This window comes from Neophocaena asiaeorientalis, unplaced genomic scaffold (genome assembly GCF_003031525.2).
Source record: "Neophocaena asiaeorientalis asiaeorientalis breed wild unplaced genomic scaffold, Neophocaena_asiaeorientalis_V1.1 scaffold275, whole genome shotgun sequence".
NCBI classification, from domain to species: domain Eukaryota; kingdom Metazoa; phylum Chordata; class Mammalia; order Artiodactyla; family Phocoenidae; genus Neophocaena; species Neophocaena asiaeorientalis.
Genome location: NW_020173679.1, coordinates 4,179,890 through 4,198,963, shown reverse-complemented (window position 1 = coordinate 4,198,963; position 19,074 = coordinate 4,179,890). Strand labels below are relative to the sequence as shown.

The 19,074-nt window shown below is 48.6% G+C and overlaps 1 protein-coding gene across 1 annotated transcript; it reads left to right on the top strand.

Moving 5' to 3' along the window:
* Positions 1-1,699: 1,699 nt before the first annotated feature.
* Positions 1,700-17,542, top strand: LOC112402820 (chymotrypsin-like elastase family member 2A). Its single transcript, XM_024749994.1, is given in 7 exon segments — positions 1,700-1,730; positions 7,960-8,164; positions 9,310-9,438; positions 12,820-12,911; positions 12,914-12,959; positions 15,577-15,718; positions 16,714-17,542. Coding segments are annotated over 7 exon segments (855 nt in total). The 3' UTR covers positions 16,924-17,542.
* Positions 17,543-19,074: the final 1,532 nt, after the last annotated feature.

Genomic DNA, 19,074 nt, shown 5'->3' with positions numbered 1-19,074 from the left:
GTGGAAAGCAGAGCCAGAAGATGGAGAGAAGCTGAGTCCTAGGGACATCACCAGAGCCCTGGATCCAGCTGTGCCTGAAGTCGAGCCCTGCTCCTGGACTTTTCCATCTTGTGTCCCAATGAATGACTCTTTGGCTTAAGCCTGTTCGATGAAGTTTTCTGTCACTTTCAAACCCTCCCAGCAATGTGGTGAAATAGGCCAGGCATACGTTCCTCTCACTGTTTCATTCATGGGCAGCCCCAGGCCAGAGGACCTGTGTGATCACACAGCAAGCCCATGGCATGCACAAAACTGGTATTTGTCCAGTGACCTCATACAGGGAAAATCTTATTTTTATAGTAAAACAAACGCAGATATGTGAAACAGAATGGCATGGTCACATTAATTCAAGATAAAATAGGAAACTTCAGAAATAGTCTGTTATTGTAGTGACTGCTACAGATTATAAACAAGAGCCCAAACTGTTAAAGGAGTTAGGGAATGCAGTTGGGACTAGAGCCCAGATATTCTGACGTCTAGTGCAAGGGGATTCTGTACCCCAGCCTCCTTCACCTTCCTCATCATCCTTGGGAGATTACAAAATTTTCTCACACCCATTTTCTCACCCATACAGTGATCCTGCAATCAGGCCTGGATTGTTATTTAAGAAACTCGGGCCCAGGAGAGAAGTGACTTGTCCCTCCAAGCTATAATGCTCAGATCTGATTCAGTGAGGGCTTGAACTCAGATCTTAACAGATGGAGTCCACTTTCTGCTCTGCTTTTCTAGCTGGGCAAAAGGTAGAATCTGTGGTCACAGAGCAGGACTGTCTCACCAGAGCCTGGCCTGCCTGGCACCGTGCTCAGACCACAAGCAATAAGAGTGAAGGTTTAAGGCAGAGCGAGAACATCCATCAGGAACCCTCGCTCATTTTCTCCACCCTTCTCCCTGCCCCCCCCCCACCCCCGCCAAAAACAAGGGGCTTATTGCAGTGCTAGGAGGACATTCGGAAGGCCACCTTCAGCGGCATCAAGTAAAGGGGCTTGGAAATCAGACCAACCTATGTTGGAATCCCCATTCTGCCGCTTAGAAGCTGTGTGGTCTTGGGCAAGTCACTTTACCTCTCTGAACCTCAGCTTCCTCCCTTGAAATATGGGACCCTTGTGCAAGGTTTTGTAAGGCTTAGATTAGGTAAGACATGTGAGTGCATCTGATGTATATGTTTGGTGAGTGTCAGCCTCCCTTTCTAAGAAGTTCCTGCTCTGACCCCACTTGGCAGATGAAGTTACTGGAGAAGTACAAACTGTTGTCGTCTTAGGAGGAGATGATAGATACAGCCCTCCTCGGCCAGCACTCCCTCCTCCCTGTTGCTGGGACTGTCAAACCCTACCTGTGTGGGTCCGTTTTGTGCTTCTCCTAGGTAAGCACGTTCATGTTTTTCAAATCCTCACCGCATTGTTGCAAAACAGACTGGGCACACGTTTCTCTGCCTGGTTCACAGAAGGGCAGGCCCCGGGCCTAGAGACTTCCATGGCTTGTCCAGGGTCACACAGCAAGCCATAGCATGGCCTAGAACAGGCTTCCTCAACCTCGGCACCACTGACGTTCAGGGTGGGATAATTCCTTGTTATGACGGGCTGCCGGGGGCCTTATAGGATGTTTAACAGCATCTCTAGACTCTCCCCACTACATACCAGTAATACCCCATCCCCAGCCAAAAATGTCTCTGGACATTGCCAAATATCCCCTTGGTAGGCAATACCAGCTCCACTGAGAACCACTGGCCTAGAATGCTGTTTGCTCAGCACACCAACCTAATCTTTTCTATGAAAACACAACTCCAAGGACCGACAACAACATTTTTCTTCTTCCCCTAACACATAACATAATCTCTTAAAAGCAGATAGAAGCCGTATTTCAATATCCACCTTTGGCATTTTTTCAAAGTAGTGCCAGGGTGACAGGTGGGGGAAATGGAAAAAAATATTTGGACACAGGCCATTTTTCCATTGGGCTTGGAGAAAATCCCCATCTTGCATTCCTAGTGTATCTCTGGCAGATAAGTTCACTCATAAAACCAGGGCCTTAGCCAGGGCCACACATATCGGACTCCTACAGACACACCGTGATCAGAGCCCTACTGCTGCCTACATTGGTGGCTGGAGGTAAGTCCTGTCACCCAGAGGCACATTTTCAGTCTCCTGGTGGGACTGGGGATGGGACCTCCCTGTACCCACTGGACTCAGTCCTGTGGTTATAAGAAAGCTGGAGTGAAGTTCCAAATAAGTGGAGCAAAGGGCAGGACTCTGCAACGTGTGGAGATCCTTCCAGAACGGGGATTCTCTATTTGGGATTTGGGAATTCAGCAAGTGTAGGTTACATCGTTTGGGTCATTGCTTCCGGGGCTCACGACCCTTTCTCTTTTTACGGCCTTCAGCTGTGGGCTCCCCACCTACCTGCCCAACCTGCCCAGGGTGGTTGGAGGTGAAGATGTGAGAGCCAACAGCTGTCCCTGGCAGGGGAGTCCCCCCACCCCTCCACTTCTGCCCCCCTGCCCTTACCTACCTCACATCACCCCCTTTGCCCTCCACCACGGGGTCTACTGCACTGGCAAAGATGAGGATTGGTGGGGACTCAGAGGGCAGGATGGGAAAATTCGCCAATAAAAAATACATTTCTGTTGGTCAACCTTGGGGGTGGAGGGAGAGGTGCCTTCTCCAGCCTTGATAAAGACCTGCCCTACCCCACAACCCATACACACAAATTCACAAATACAGTCTTGCTCTGTTAACCAATCAGATGCTTGCTTACACATGTACTGTTATCCTACGAATCATTCATCACCCCCTATGCAAATATTCCTTGCTTTAAGGAACCAACCAGTGCAAATTAATTTTTTTTTTTTTTTTCTTTTTGGCTGCGTTGGGTCTCATTTTTGTGCGCGGGCTTCTCCTTGCGGTGGCAGAGCACGGGCTCTAGGCTCGTGGGCTCAGTAGTTGCAGCGCACGGGCTCGGTAGATGTGGCTCGCGGGCTCTAGAGTGCAGGCTCAGTAGCTGTGGTGCACGGGCTTGGCTGCTCCACGGCATGTGGGATCTTCCTGGACCAGGGCTCGAACCCGTGTCCCCTGCATTGGCAGGCGGATTCTTAACCACTGAGCCACCAGGGAAGTCCCACAAATTAATTCTTAACTACAGACAAGTAGATGTTACCAATGAAAGTAAATGCTTCCTTACCTTAAAATAATCCTAGTGATATGGAGACTAAAAATTCTGGTTGGGGCACAGGCACAAATTACCAGGACCTGTTAGTGGTACGACTCCCGAAGAAAATACATGACGCTGACACTGACATAAATAAATATTGTAAAATCTCTCTAATCTGACATGATTGGGACTGAGTAATTGAAAGGTTGGTTATAGCGAAATTATTAGAAACCACACATACATTTTTTAAACAACTTATTTTAATTTAAAACTTGTACATATATATTTGTTCACCAGTCTGTCTTGTGTAAACCACCCCCCACAACACATCATCTATAATTCCGTTTCTTTAGAGTAGAGCAATGACTGTGAGACATTCAAGAAGCCATCGCAATGAGCTCTTCCAGATTTTTATGACCTATTTTCTCAATTTTTCCGTTTTCTCTTCGATGCCTAATTTCACAGCAATTTTTCAAAAGTCAGGGTTATCTGGTCTCTTCCAAGCATTTAACTTAGTTTCCATATAAATCACAACTCACTTTTTGAACTCACGTTTCATCGGTTACATGTTTAATCAATTTACATAATTACAATACAAGCACAACTGGCATACGGAGGATTGGGAACAAAAAGGTTGAATCGGGGTGAGTGCTAGTGGTGAGTGTTCAGGGTACCCCATACAGCCGTCAGTATGTTTCACGGAGGGAATGGCAACATCCGTTCATCTTCCCCTCAGTTAAGAGAGCTTCAATCATAGATGGTGACCGATAGCTCGCAATTTATACACTTGGCTCTGTGTATTTTGCCAATTCTTTTGGCACTTCTCTCACACTCACATAATATATTTTTTCTGGAAAGTTGGAAGAGCGATCCTATACCTCCCCCTTAAGCAGAGGTCACCCTTGTGCTGAGAACCAATCAGTGCCGCCTACCAAAATATTTCCTCATCCTCTGGACCCGCTGACACTGCTGGTACAAAAGCATCCTTGCCTTGGGAACTGATTAATGCTGGTCTTGGAAGTGTCTCTCTACACTTCCTGCTTCTGCTTCCCTGGGAGATTTTTTTATTGGGGTTGGTGGGCAGGTCAAGCAGGGTGGGGACCAGGGTGAGGCAAGCAAGGCACTCACTTTGGGTGCAAAATCTAAGGAGGCACCACAAAACTCTGTAACCAAAATGAATATTTAAATGCAATATTTTTTAAAAAATCAAACTTTTTCATAAAGAAAAAAATAACAAAATTTTAAACAGATATAATTTGCTCTGAGTTGCCTGAGAGGTCTCTTTTGTTCCACACTCACCCCAAGATTATGATCCTAGATCATAACCCACCAGACACTCGAAAATAAAGTGCTATGTGATTCAAAATTAAAGTAGGTTGTGTCAAGTTTCCAGACAGATTGTGGAGCCAGATGATCCCTGCTCTACCACATAGTAGCTGTATGAGTGGAGCAACTCAATTTACCTTTCTCGGTGGGTAATATTAAAAATGTACAACAGCCCTTATGGCGTGGACCACATTGTACAAATTTCTATTGGTTGCCTTAGTTTACTCATCTGTAAAATGGGAATAATAATAGTGCCTCATGGGATTGCTGTGATTATGATGTAAGCTGATTCACACTCTGAGCTCAAAACAGTGTCTAGTATATAGTAAGTGTTCAAATTATTAGACATTTAAAGTGTTAGCTATTGTAATTGTTAATCATCCCAAGAGCCCCTGACAGGCATTATGGCATTATGATCCCCATTTTCTAGACAAGGTAACTGGGGCTCAGAAAAGTTACATAATTGCCCAAAGTCACCCCGTTAGCCTGGCGGAAAGTGGAGATTCAAATTTGGTTCAACCTTTGCTCTTTAGCTACCCACAAATTTTATGGTCACACTTAGCTACCCACAAATTATGTTTCCATATTATTTCAAATTTTCACATCTGTAGGATGGTTTCAGCCTATTTTCAGATTTTGGGGGTGGGGACATCCTTTTAGGTGTCTTTTTTAATTTTGTCTAATTTTAAGCATTGTTTAAAAAGCCAGTTCATCTAAGGCCCCTTAATGTCAAGCAAACAAGAAAATGCCACGTGGATAATCAGATGTGAGGATGTTTGGAGAAAATCAGGCATCATTCCTGCTTTTCCTCCACGGGAACCCTGGTCAGAGCACACAATGCTCTGCTGTCACCTCCCTCCTCTCTGCATGGCCTTGGCAAGGACTTGAAAGGAAGGGGAAGGAGATGGGACAGCTTTGGCAGAGAACCAAGCAGTGCCAAATGCAACCGCCTTAAAGTTCCAACCCACACCTATTAAACTATCAAATCTAAATAGAAACACGTTTTTCAGGAATAAAGACACAGACTTACTGGAGAATGGACTTGAGGATATGGGGAGGGGGAAGGGTAAACTGTGACAAAGCGAGAGAGAGGCATGGACATACCAAACGTAAGGTAGATAGCTAGTGGGAAGCAGCCGCATAGCACAGGGAGATCAGCTCGGTGCTTTGTGACCACCTGGAGGGGTGGGATAGGGAGGGTGGGAGGGAGGGAGACGCAAGAGGGAAGAGATATTGGAACATATGTATATGTATAACTGATTCACTTTGTTATAAAGCAGAAACTAACACACCACTGTAAAGCAATTATACTCCAATAAAGATGTAAAAAAAGATAAAAAATTTTAAAAAAAGAAACACGTTTTTGTTTAAAAAAAAATGAGGGACTACCCTGGTGGCGCAGGGGCTAAGAATCCACCTGCCAATGCAGGGGACACGGGTTCGATCCCTGGTCCAGGAAGATCCCATATGTTGCAGAGCAACTAAGTGTACACACCACAACTACTGAGCCCACATGCTGCAACTACTGAAGCCTGCGCGCCTAGAGCCCATGGTCCGCAACAAGAGAAGCCACCGCAATGAGAAGCCCACGCACCGCAATGAAGAGTAGCCCCCACTTGCCAAAACTAGAGAAAGCCCGGGCACAGCAACTAAGACCCAATACAGCCAAAAATAAATAAAATAAAATACATTTTTTAAAAATACAAAAATATTTTTTAAAAGTTGAGGAGCTGTAGGGTAAGGTACACTTATGTATGTTCATATTCCTATCAGTGGGTTTAGTCCTGAGGGAAAAGCTAGAGCAACAGGTGACAAGTTCCGCAGGAAAGACCAGACCCTTGCCTGGTGAGTCTACTTTCATTCATTCACTCACTCATCCATCCATCCATTCATTCATTCATTTGCTGATTCACTCACTTGTTCAATTTATTAAGGACCCACCATGAGACATGTACTGTTCTAGGCACCTGGAATACAGCAGTGGGAAGAAAATTCACAGAGCTTATATTAAAGTGGGAGAGACAATAAACAATTGAATGGGTAAATTCATAATGTCAGGTGATGATAGATACTATGCTGAAGGATAAAGCAGGACCAGAGGAAAGGAGACGTGTGTGTTCATACGTGTGCATAGGTGTGTAAGGATGTATGTGTGCACATGAGCGTGCATACTCTGTTTTAGGTAAGGTCACAGAAGGCCTCACAGAGAAGAAAACCTTGAGCACAGACCTGTAGGAAGTGAAGGAGAAAGCTATGCTAATACATAAGAGAAGAATAGTCCAGGCAGAAGGAACAGCAAGTGCAAAGGCCCTGAGGCAGAAGTGGGCTTGGTGTATTTCCAGAACCTCGTGGAGGTCAGTGTGGCTGGAGCAGAAGGGAGTGGGAGCCTATAAGGTCAGGGAGGTCATGTAGAGACTTGTAGAGCCTTGTTCAGTTTGGGGTTTCACACTGTGTAATAGGGGGAGCCACTGGCTGTTAGAGCAGAGAAGAGATATAATCATGCTTACATTTTAAAAGGATCATTCTGGCTGCTGTGTTGAGAAATGGGGTGAGGGAGGGGCCAGAGTGAGAGCAGGGAGAATACATAGGAAGCTACAATAATAACCCAGGTGAGAGTTAAATAAAGATGGTTGGGACCAGCAGTTGAGGTGGTAAGAGGGATGCGTTCTGTCTACATATTCTGGAAGTAGAGCTGGCAGGATTTGCTGGTAGTTTAGAATGAGGCATATGAGAGAAAGAGAAGCATCAAATTCACTGCCTAGTGTTTTGGCCTGAGCAGCAGGTACAGTGGGGTTGCCATTTACCAAGATGGGAAAACACAGACTTGGGGCGGGGCGGGGGGGAAATCAAAATTTTGGTTTACACATATTAAATTGGAGGAATATGTCCTAAAGAAATAGCTCCCAAGAAGGGAAAAAACCCAACAAGTCAGGTTGCCCAAAGATGTTCAAAACAATCACTTTTTATTTATTTTATTTTTGGCTGCATTGGGTCTTCGTCGCTGCGTGTGGGCTTTCTCTAGTTGCGGCGAGCAGGGGGCTACTCTCCCTTGCGGTGCGCGGGCTTCTCATTGTCGTGGCTTCCCTTGTTGCGGAGCTCAGGCTCTAGGCGCGCGGGCTTCAGTAGTTGTGGCACACAGGCTCAGTAGTTGTGGCTCGCGGGCTCTAGAGTGCAGGCTCAGTAGTTGTGGCGCCCGGGCTTCTTTGCTCCGTAGCATGTGGGATCTTCCCGGACCAGGGCTCGAACCCGTGCCCCCTGCAGTGGCAGGTGGATTCTTAACCACTGTGCCACCAGGGAAGCCCAGCAATTACTTTTTAATACTGTCTTTATTTAAATTTTTGACACTTTGTTCATCAGAGATTTTTTGTGCTAATTTTCTAAAGATTATTAAAAATGTTATTTATCCTGATTACCGAGTTTCTTGGTGCCCCCTTAGATTTTGCACCTGAGGTGAATGCCTTGCTCACCTTACCCTGGCCCCGCTCTCAGGGCTGGGAAGCTGCAGAGCAGAGGAGCCTGGTCCTTTCAGTGACCAGAGCACCTGCACTTCTTCACAGGTCTCCCTGCAGTACAGCTCCTATGGCCAGTGGCGCCATACCTGCGGAGGGTCTCTGACAGGCCAAAACTGGGTCCTGACAGCTGCCCACTACATCAGGTAAATGCTTTTCCCCAGTCTCCCAGCCCACTCACCCCACTGGCCAATGCTCATCCCTCAGAGTTGGAGCCCAGATGGCCTGAACCACCCTGTGTAAAGGAGACTTGCACATAACCACTTCCTCAGCCGAGAAACAAGTTCTCATCAATGTATAGTTCAGTCTGTTGGTCAGTTGATGGGCCCATACGTGACATGGGTTAAGTATCCCTTGCGGGGCGCTGAGGGGGACTATGGAAAGGGAGGAGGCCCATTTCCTATCCTCTTGGGGGAACTAGATGTGGCCTCAGGATCTGGAACTGGGTTCCCTTGAGCAACTTGAACTACTACTCCAAGCCTCAATACCATCACCTGCTAAAAATCAGGCAACAGAATTTAGTGTGGATTAAATGTGATGATGCATTAAAGGGGCTGGCTCTTAGTAAGTGCTCAATAAAAGTGAACTGGTACCATTATAAAGGCCCACAAGGGACAGGAAAGGCTCTGTGACATTCGTTGTTCACCTGTCCTCTTCCCTCCCTACAGCCTCTGCTTATCTCACACCGGTTGGTGCTCACTGGAGTTTCTGCTGGGCCAATGTAATGCTTTCATAGCCAGGAGAGGCCCCTTCTCCTCACCTGATTTACAAGTTCTAGGAGGCAGGCGGGGGGAAATAATAGAGGCCTGGGCATCCGGAGTCCTGGTTCTAGCTCTGAATTGTCACTAACGAGCTGCAAAACTCTGGACCATTTCTCCTCCCTGAGCTTCAGGTTCCCCATCTAAAAATAGGAGGTGAAGGGTTAAATTAAAAGATGCCCTTGAGGGTAAATGACTGCTGTTATCTCTGTATGCATCTCACTTCCCCCATAGTAACACAGAGTTTATATTATTATAACTTTTATTTTATATCATAGTTTACAGTTGGTATAATATAGTTGCAATTACTGTTTGGTTATAGTTATTATAACTAACCGATTGCCCAGAGGGAAGAAAAATTCCCAGCGCCAACTAGTAGCTCTTGGAGCAGGCACTGACTTGGGCCCATCCCAGCATTGCCCAGAGCCAGGCCTCCAGACAGTGCATTGATTGGGGTGTCCCTGCCCATAGGGGCCCAGAGAGAGGAAAGGACAGCCCAGAGCTTACCTTCTCCGCTCGGCCCCCTTTCCCAGTTCCTCCAGGACCTACAGCGTGGTGCTGGGCCAGCACTGCCTCGCCACCCATGAGCTTGGCTCGCTGACCGTCAAGGTCTCCAAGCTTGTGGTGCAAGAGGACTGGAACTCCAACCAGCTCTCCAAAGGGTGTGTTCTGTCTGGGTGCACTTGGGGGGTGGGTTGGCAGGGGTGCAGAGCGGGGATGGGGCGTCTCCCAGAAGGCAGTGGGTGCAACCCTGCCCCATCCTTTGCTCCTTCTGTAGGGAGTGGGGAGGAGCTCTCGGCCCCAAAGATGCCTGGGCTGGGCTGTGACTAGGGGAGGGAGAGGCAAAGACTGTCAGAGCGACCTGAATCTCCTGCCAGTTAAGCCTGCAGCTCCCCTGTCTACCGCAGGCACTCACTGACCGTGTATTTATTCTGTGCCAAGTCCTGGGGACACAGGGATAGGTCTGCAGGTCCCACTATAAGTGGAGTCTATGAGTGGAGTAGGACACAGTCCCTCTGCTGTCCCCTACTCTGTGTCCCCTCCCAACACGCCTTTGACATTTTTCAAAGATTCCCTGATACTCTGCTGGGACAGCCTGGGGTAACACACACAGGAAGCTGGCAAGGGGCACAGAGCTCTGCAAAGCCCCCCAGTGATTGTTCCCCGACCTGCAGGGAGATGGCAACTCCGCTTCCCCCAACCCCTCGTAGACAAGCACATACCATCCTATGTTCACCCGCCATGTCCCACATGCCGTGCTGGGTGCTGGACGCACAGAGATGCACAGGTCACCACGCCAGCTCTCAAGGAGCCCACGGCCAGAAGTGTGGCTGGGAGGCAGTGCGGGGTGGCGGTTAGGGGTCGAGCTTCTAGAGCCTGGAGGCTTAGATACATTCGAATACTGACCGCGTGGCCCAGCACGAGTTCCTTAGCCTTTCTGTGCCTCAGTTTCCTCTTTGGTAAAATAAGGACAGTAATAGTGTCTACCTCTAGGGTTGTTGCGAGGATTAAATGAGATAATGTATGTAAAGCACTTAGAAAAAGTCCTGGCACACGATAGAAACCACATGTGTGGGCTATTAGCAGTAATAGTACAGTAATGGTGCAATGAAGAGGTGTAAGTGCTGGGATCTATGTCTGAGCCATCAAAGTAGAGGGGAGTGGTCCCAGGAAGTGGAAAAAAGGAGGGAGAGGAAGAAGAAGCAGGGAAGGTTCTCTGCCCGTCAGAAAACTGGCGGAATCAACCCCTTCCTCCCGCCCGGTCCACTCTCAAGGTGCATTAGAGATTAATTCACATCTAATTCCCCTTCTAGCCGGAAGTTTGCACGGGCTGGGCCATGCCTGATTCAATTTGTTAATATGGTGTATCACGTTGATTGATTTGCGTATATTGAAGAATCCTTGCATTCCTGGAATAAACCCCTGAATCTCCACCCCCTATCCCAGGGAGCGGGCACATGTAGGGGCAGGGAATATTTGCTGGAACATCAGACGTCTTTCGTCATCACTAATCCTGAGATCCAGGTGGTATTAAACAAAATTCAGAGCCATGGGTTCACTCACGCCTTCATTCCACAGGTATCTGTTGAGCACCTACTATATGTCAGGCCCTGTTCTAGGCACCAGGAAACAACAGTGAGTGAAACACACAAGGCCCCCAGTCCTGCAGGGTTTAGGGGGCCGCCTAAACCCGAGCATCTCATTGCAGCTCAGGGGACTCCCCCTTTCTGATCACACAAGCAAGAATAGGCACTCCAGTGACCAGCAGAGACTGTGCCCAGCCAGCCTGGTCTTCCACTAGGACAGGCAGGAGTGGCGGGGGTCGCCAACCCTCCAGAACCTTACAGTCCAGGTCGCCTTCCCAGTGAGCTCTCTTCCACCCCCAGGAGTTAGTTTGCACAATCACGCCAACGAACACTTAGTGCCTTCTTTGTGCCAGGCAATGTGCTAGGTGTTTCCTGAGCGTTATCATATTTATTCCTCACAACAGCCCCAGGCGGGAGGTACTGTTACTATCCCCAACTCACAGGTGAGGAAACCACGACCTGGGAAGTGAAGGAACTTGCCTGAAGATACAGATCCAGAAAGTAGCATTAAATCAGGTGTTATGTGCCCAGCAGAGGCCTGATCTGAGCACATCTTCAAAACACTTTCATCATCGTCGTCATGACTGTCCCCACTTTCTGGGGACAGAAAGTTGTCTTCCCTCTTCCTCCTTCCCCATCATCTTCCCGAAACCCAGAGGTATCCCTCATCCTCTCCCAATCCCCAAGAGCAGATCTGCAGTTCCAGAAAGGCCTTTAGAAAGAAGAACCCCAGCCATCTCTTCAAATCTGCATAATTTATCCACATGCAAGGGCTCTTCTGCAGCCCAAGATGCCACTCTTGAATGGCTGCCCAGAACGTTCACTCTGCCAAATCTTCCAGAAGACTCTGCATCACAGCCCTGGGGAGAGCGGGAGGATGCCCTGTGGCCATAACACCCTGTGATCCTTCATCCAGGCAGCCTGCTGTGGTCCAGCACCGATGATGGTGCACCAAGGATGCGGGGTGTCCGTGAGTCATGAGTCAGTCTCTGCCCCCAAAGGGACTTGTCAACTAGATGAAGTACACACAGACAAGACACTGGAAAGCCGTAAAATGACACAGAATGGGTCCAGGGAAGCCTTAAGAGATGGGGAGGAGATGGGTGGGCAGAGAGTGGAGAAGGGCCTTTTCACATACATGTGGACTCTCTATGTGGCCTGGGCTTCTTCACGGCACGGAGGTTAGGACCCAAGAACAGGAATCCTGAAGGACCAGACAGAAGCTGCATTTTCTCATGCCCTAGTCTCAGAAGTCACATGGTGTCACTTCCTCTATATCACAGTCCCCCACCCCCCAACCAGAGGGAAGAAACCCAGACCCCTCCTCTCAAAGGACAGGGTGTCAACATCACATTGCAACAAGCACCGATAGGATGGGAGATCTCACTGCGGCCATCGTGGAAAATGTAATCTGCCAATCACTAAAGGTTTCCTAGACAAGGACGTGAGACTAATGGATAAATCTGGCAGCAGAACTCAAGGTGGAAGGGTGAGTAAAGGCAAAAAGGCCTTTCAGCCTGAACATCTACTGTTTTCTAAACCAAACATAGGAAGCATACGGCTGGGACAGACATTACCAAGCAGTCATGGATTTATTTCCTTGCTGACCCTGGACAGAGCCTCAGAATCCTTGTCAACACAGCCTGCCAGGCAGCCACAAACTAATCCATCAGAGTGGACATTGCAAGACAAACCTATTTGCCCCCCCTGTTCTGTACAGTCCCCTGAAAGACCTCGGGGGAATTTAGGGCTCCAAGCTCCACCAGGGACAAAATGCAACCCTGGGGTTTAACCACAGCTGCTCCCCAACCCCTCATAGCCCCAACAGAAGGAAGATTCACCATCAGGCTGGCCGAGGAGGGGGTTTGATGGTCCCCGCTGGGGCTAAAATCAGAAATATAATTGGGGCAGGACCAGTCAACCCTCTCTTTATGCTCTGCCTCTTGACAAACCCAGGAACGACATTGCCCTGCTCAAACTGGCCAACCCCATCACCCTGACTGACAAGATCCAGCTTAGCTGCCTACCGCCCACTGGCACCAATCTACCAACAACTACATCTGCTATGTCACGGGCTGGGGAAGGCTGCAGAGTAAGTGGGTGCTGGGAACCCCAAGGATCCCAAGGGAGGGAAGGGAGGCGATGTCACCCCTGTCCAGTCAGGGGCTCTCTCCCCACTCATCATCCAGGGAGTCTGGAAAAACTGGCTGCTGCCTTGGAGAAGCAGGATAGCGTAGATGGGTAATCAAGTGGGATTTATCCCAGGAATGCAAGGATTCTTCAATATATGCAAATCAATCAACGTGATACACCATATTAACAAATTGAAGGAGAAAAACCATATGATCATCTCAGTAGATGCAGAGAAAGCTTTTGACAAAATTCAACACCCATTTATGATAAAAACCCTCCAGAAAGTAGGCATAGAGGAAACTTTCCTCAACATAATAAAGGCCATATATGACAAACCCACAGCCAACATCGTCCTCAATGATGAAAAACTGAAACCATTTCCACTAAGATCAGGAACAAGACAAGGTTGCCCACTCTCACCACTCTTATTCAATATAGTTTGGAAGTTTTAGCCAAAGCAATCAGAGAAGAAAAGGAAATAAAAGGAATCCAAATCAGAAAAGAAGAAGTAAAGCTGTCACTGTTTGCAGATGACATGATACTATAAATAGAGAATCCTAAAGATGCTACCAGAAAACTACTAGAACTAATTAAAAAAAAAAAAAAGAATTCAGACTGCCTGGCTTCAAATCCAGCTCCTCCACTTACTTGCTATGTGACCTTTGGCACGTTACTTAATTAGCTTTTCCACACTGAATTTTCCTCATCTGTAAAATGGGGATAATAACAGCACCTGTATCACAGAGTTGTCAATAATCCATGGGAAGCACTTAGCCCAGCGCCTGGCACATAGTAGGTGTTGTGTGTTAATTGTTGTCACTGTCAGTATGACAGAATGAGGGTTACATTGACTACATGACTTCTGGCACAGAAGTCCCTTTTCTTTTTCTCCCCTTTTTTGGCCATGCCACGTGGCATGTGGGATGTGGGATCTTACTTCCCCAGCCAGAGATTGAACCCATGCCCCCTGCAGTGGAAGTGCAGAGTCCTAACCACTGGACCGCCAGGGAAGTCTCCAGAAGTCCCTTTTTATGGCCCAAAGCCAGAGTCCAAAATAGCATTCACTCTGTGACCTCAGGATTCCAGAGCTCCACAAAGGTCCCTGGGGCCCTCATCGGACTCTCTGCTCCCCATCTCAAAACTCATCTGTCCCACGTGCCTCCTGACCTTGCTGTTCAGACCCTGGCTACATGTGGGTCTCCTTTTGACGTAAGCCCTAAGGGTCAGAGATCCAATGACAGTAGGCCACCAAGAAGGAACAGAGGACCTGCCCTCCCCTTGTAAAATCACCAGAGGTTTGGAGAACTCTAGGAAGGCTCATGCAGATAAGTGGTTATTTTTTTTCATAATGACATATATCTATAAGTGACACGTTTTCTCAGAGGTACATCAACACACATACACTCAAATTAGTATCACCCTCTTGCCTGGCTTATCTGCAAAAACATGGATACATGGAAACTCAGGAGAAGTAAGAAGTGGGAAGTGTATCTCATGCTTACTGAGATACAAGCACAACCACTGGTTCATTTATCAGAAAACACCCAGGCAGAAAGTATTTCACTGGAGGCAGCAAGAGCCAGGGAAGGGTCCAAATGCTTGGCCTTATCCCCAGCTCTGTTGGTCACTAGCTGTGTAACCTTAGCTTCAGTTTTCTCATCTGTAAAATGGAAATACGGTTGGCAAAGGTTAAAAGAGATGACAAAAGAGATGTGAAAATGCTTATACACTTGCAAAATATAATACAGGTTAGACTAGATTTAATTAGGATGGTCTTGGGGAAGCTGCTTAACTTCTCTTGGATTCAATGTCGCATCTGTCCCAATGTCCAAAATAGGAATAAATACTGTGAGGATTAGCTTAGTATTTTGAACGGTCTAATAAAATGCAAGTGAAGAATATTATTAGTCTTTGACATGAGTAGCAGTGATGATAGTAATGAAAGTGATGGTGGCAGTGTCGTTGGGAGCCATTAGGAAAGCTGTACTTTCAATGCATTCAAATATTTTTCCCAAGCTGGGTCTGCAGATGCCAGCAGGCTCACCGTCATATTTAAGGTAAGTGGTAGAAACCATGGAGCCAGCACAACAAAATGGAGAGTTTGTTATAAGGATTTAAGAGACTCAGCCAAGGACAGAGACAGCCAGGCTTCAGGAAGAGGAGAGAATCAGGGGCTGAAAGACTATGAGAAACTCAGGAAACCCTCTCTCAGAATTTCTTTTCTTCGTGGATCTACTTCATCCTTCTCTCCCTAGAAGAAAATGGCAGCCACTACCCACAGCTCCCAGATTTATATCCTCTCTGGCTGGGATTTCTTAGTCCCACCCCCAAATTCTCAGGAGAAGGAGCTCATTGGCTTAGCTGGGGTCAGGTGTTCACCCCTGAACCAATCAGCTGTGGCCAGAACACTACCCAATCAACTGTGAGGATACAGTATGGGCAAACATGGCTGCTCTCATGGCAACCCTATGGATGGAGGAAAGTAAGAGGGACCATAAAGAGGCTGGGCATCCACTACTTGCTTTTTCTCAGGAGTTCCTTTGTCCCTGTAACACCTTCTCTCTTGTCTCATGCAGCCAGCGGAGCTCTTCTTGACATCCTGCAGCAGGGCGAGCTGCTGGCTGTGGACTCTGCCATATGCTCCCAACCTGGTTGGTGGGGTAGCACTGTGAAGACCAATATGATCTGTGCTGGGGGTGATGATGTGATCTCCAGCTGCAATGTGAGTGCAGGAAGTCAGGTGACCCCGCATACACACTGACAAAATGAGGCTGAGGATGGGGAGAGTCTCTCAGGGTCCTGGACTCCATCCTCCCAGCTGCTAGCAAAGCACTGGGAAACAGCTTCACACATTTGAACCCTGACCTTTGTCCTTGCAGTCTTCAGAAAAGATATTTTGAGATTCTCCTTGTAGTAGTGTCCACCCTCTCACTGCTGGGAAGTCCTTCCTTGGGTCTCATTGAGGTCTCTCATGACCGTCATCTCTCTTATTCTTTCCTCTGTGTAGTAAGGGAGCCAAGGGGACATATTTGCTGGGTTAGGACCTTTCTAAGGTGATTTCAAGTTTATCTGTTGAATTAGTCCCATTCATGACCCAACGTAGCCCTTCATGGTAGCTGCCACAGAGCCTTTCTGATACAGTGTCTTAACCAAAAGGACTTGCTATGTGGTGGACTTTGAAGCAGAGTGGGGACAGAGCGGGAAGGAGCTTCACGCATCCTTCAGATCACACTGGGCCCCTACACTCTCTGCCCAGGCAGACGGGCCCCCAGGAAACTCCGCCAACGGGAGGATGTGGCCGGTGGTGATTGAGCGCGTGGCATTCTAACTCTGGGTCACGTCCCAGCTCCTCCACTTTACTGCTTGCACAGCCTCAGTCTGAGGGCTTCTGTTTTCCTCTTTGATGAAATGGGGATACTGCAACACTTACCTCATAGGTTTTGGTAAAGATTAAATGAGATAAGGCCTATAAAGTGCTTGGCACCATTCCAGGCACACAGAAAGAATGCATGCTAGCTCCTGTTGGTATTATGGTGCCATCTTGAGCTGTAACCGCAAGGGCTGGCCTCTGAGAATATGGCAACCCACCGTAGAACAATATAAATGCACTGCCAACATGTAAAACACAGGGCTCTGAAGGGTAGCCCCTTCCCCTCCCCTCCCATCGCCCCACCCAAGCTCAAAGGCCCCTCCTGACAGAACACTGGCCTTCCCCAGGGGGACTCCGGCGGACCACTGAACTGCCAGGCGGCTAATGGCCAGGGGCAAGTGCACGGCGTGGTCAGCTTCGGGTCCTCCCTTGGTTGCAACTACTACCACAAGCCCTCCGTCTTCACACGGGTCTCCAACTACATTGACCGGATCAATTCGGTAAGAACCGGACCAGCCCTGTGCCCCCCAGGCCCTGCCCTGGCCCTGGCCCCATGAGGGCCATGCCCACCTGACTTCTGAGGACCCTCTCCCTCCTCTTGAGAGCTAGGAGGCTGCAGACCTGGGCAACCCCTGCAGGATCCCCCATAGGCCCCAACATTTCTGCATGAGTTGAGTGAAAAGGCACATAGAGGGTGGACTTATCCAAAGAGATTGAAAATAAAGGTTACTCCTCCAGCATTAATAGCAGGTTCCCTAGGATTCATGGGGTATTTTGGTTTTGCTTATCTACGTGTAGGCCCAGACCCCACTGCCCAATGCTATATTCATCTGCAAAGCCCAAAACCTGGTCGTTTGAGATCCTCACAGCCTTAATTATTGGAAATTAGTCATTCTAAAGGGCCCCCCAGCTGTTCTGCAGGGTGACCAATCATCTCAGTTGGCGCTGGACTGGGAAGGTGCCTGGGATGCAGGACTTTCTGTTTCAGACCAAGGCAGCCCAGGTAAGTGGGGCTGAGCTGATCCCACTATGACTGTGAATGTGTCCCCAGAGAGCTTTAGCCTGTGAGCTCAAAACCAGTGCCTCACAAACTTCCACACCAGCTCAATTCCTATTTTTAAAAAACAGTGAATAGGGCTTCCCCGGTGGCGCAGTGGTTGAAGAGTCCGCCTGCCGACGCAGGGGACGCGGGGTCATGCCCCGGTCCGGGAAGATCCCACATGCTGCGGAGCGGCTGGGCCCGTGAGCCATGGCCACTGAGCCTGCGCGTCCGGAGCCTGTGCTCCGCTACGGGAGAGGCCACAACAGTGAGAGGGCCGCCTACCGAAAAAAAAAACAAAACAGTGAATAAACATTCATTTATGATGAAAACCAGAAAAACATTTTATTTAAAAAAAAAACCAAAAACTGGCACCAATCTTGGGAGCAGCCATGGATACAGGGAGAGTTGTCACAGGAAGGGCAGGCCTTGGTGGGGGGGACCTGGGGGAGGGTGGAGGAGGCATCGTGCCTGGTAATAGATGCTGGAGGGGAAAAGGACACCGTGCCGATCGGGGGCACTTTTTTACCCACCTCCCAGCAGTGCCACCACCTGGGTTTGCTCTTCTGTAAAATGGGACTTGAACTAGACCAGGACTCATCCACTTTTTTAGGAGGCAGAACAAGTCGGGGTTGTGGAGTTTGTGACAGAGCCCCCAAAGAAGGGAAAGCTGGCATCTGGTTTCATTATTTCAAGTTGAATTTACAGAGAGCTGTTTAATTAAATCAAACCGACACTCTATTATAAAATCAAATATGATGTCACAGCTGTGAGCTTGCAGTCCCAGGACAAAAACAACGCTGTCAAATGGGCACTGTCAAAATAAGCAGGTGGCTGCCTCCGAGTTTTCCCATTAATACTTGAGGGCTCCTTGTTCATTTGTCTGTCTGCTGGCATTTCTCTACCAACAAGTGGTTACAGGCACCAGAAGTGCCAGAAAAGTTTGTTGGAGAAAACGGTAAAATCAAGAAGAGAGTGGCCATTAACTTACCAGGTTTTTTCTGTCCATTGGGGGAAAGCTCTGGTTCCCTTTTGGCAGAGGAAAACCTGAGTCCAGCTTTGGAGGTGCCACCAGCATTTCAAAAGAGCCTGGCCCGAGACGGATTAGATGGGAGGATGCTTAGGGCCTTTTCCCAGCCAAATCCGAGGGTCCTTTCCAGCCCCAGCTGCCGCGTGAGTCACCATGCGGCTGGCCCTGGCAGCACCTTGGGGACCCCGAGCAGGGCCAGGAGCAATTGTCCTATCTTTTGGTCCCAGCATCAGCTGTTCCCAGCCACAGACACAAGCACAACAGAGCAGGTCTCAGCCGAAAGCCTGGCCAGATGTCAGAGGGGATCAATGGGGAAAGCAAGCCTTTCGAGGCAGCCAGGCAGAGGCCCTAGGTTCCCGGGACAGCAGCCAGGGCAGGCTCATGTGCCTGTGACAGGTTCCAGGAGCAGCAGAGCCAAGCTGCCAGCTGTCCTCTGGTAGAGGCCGCCCCGGCAACTGCAGAGGGGCCAGTGGAGCCTTGCAGTGGTCCCAGCCCAGGGGCACACCGTGTGTAGCTTGGAGTTCCAAACCCAGACAAGTGACGAGCCAAGGTCAGGGGCTGAGAAGCGATAGGAGACAGGTGGCCAAGGGCATTCATCCTCTCAACAGGTGTTCGCTGAATGACAGCAGTACATGAACC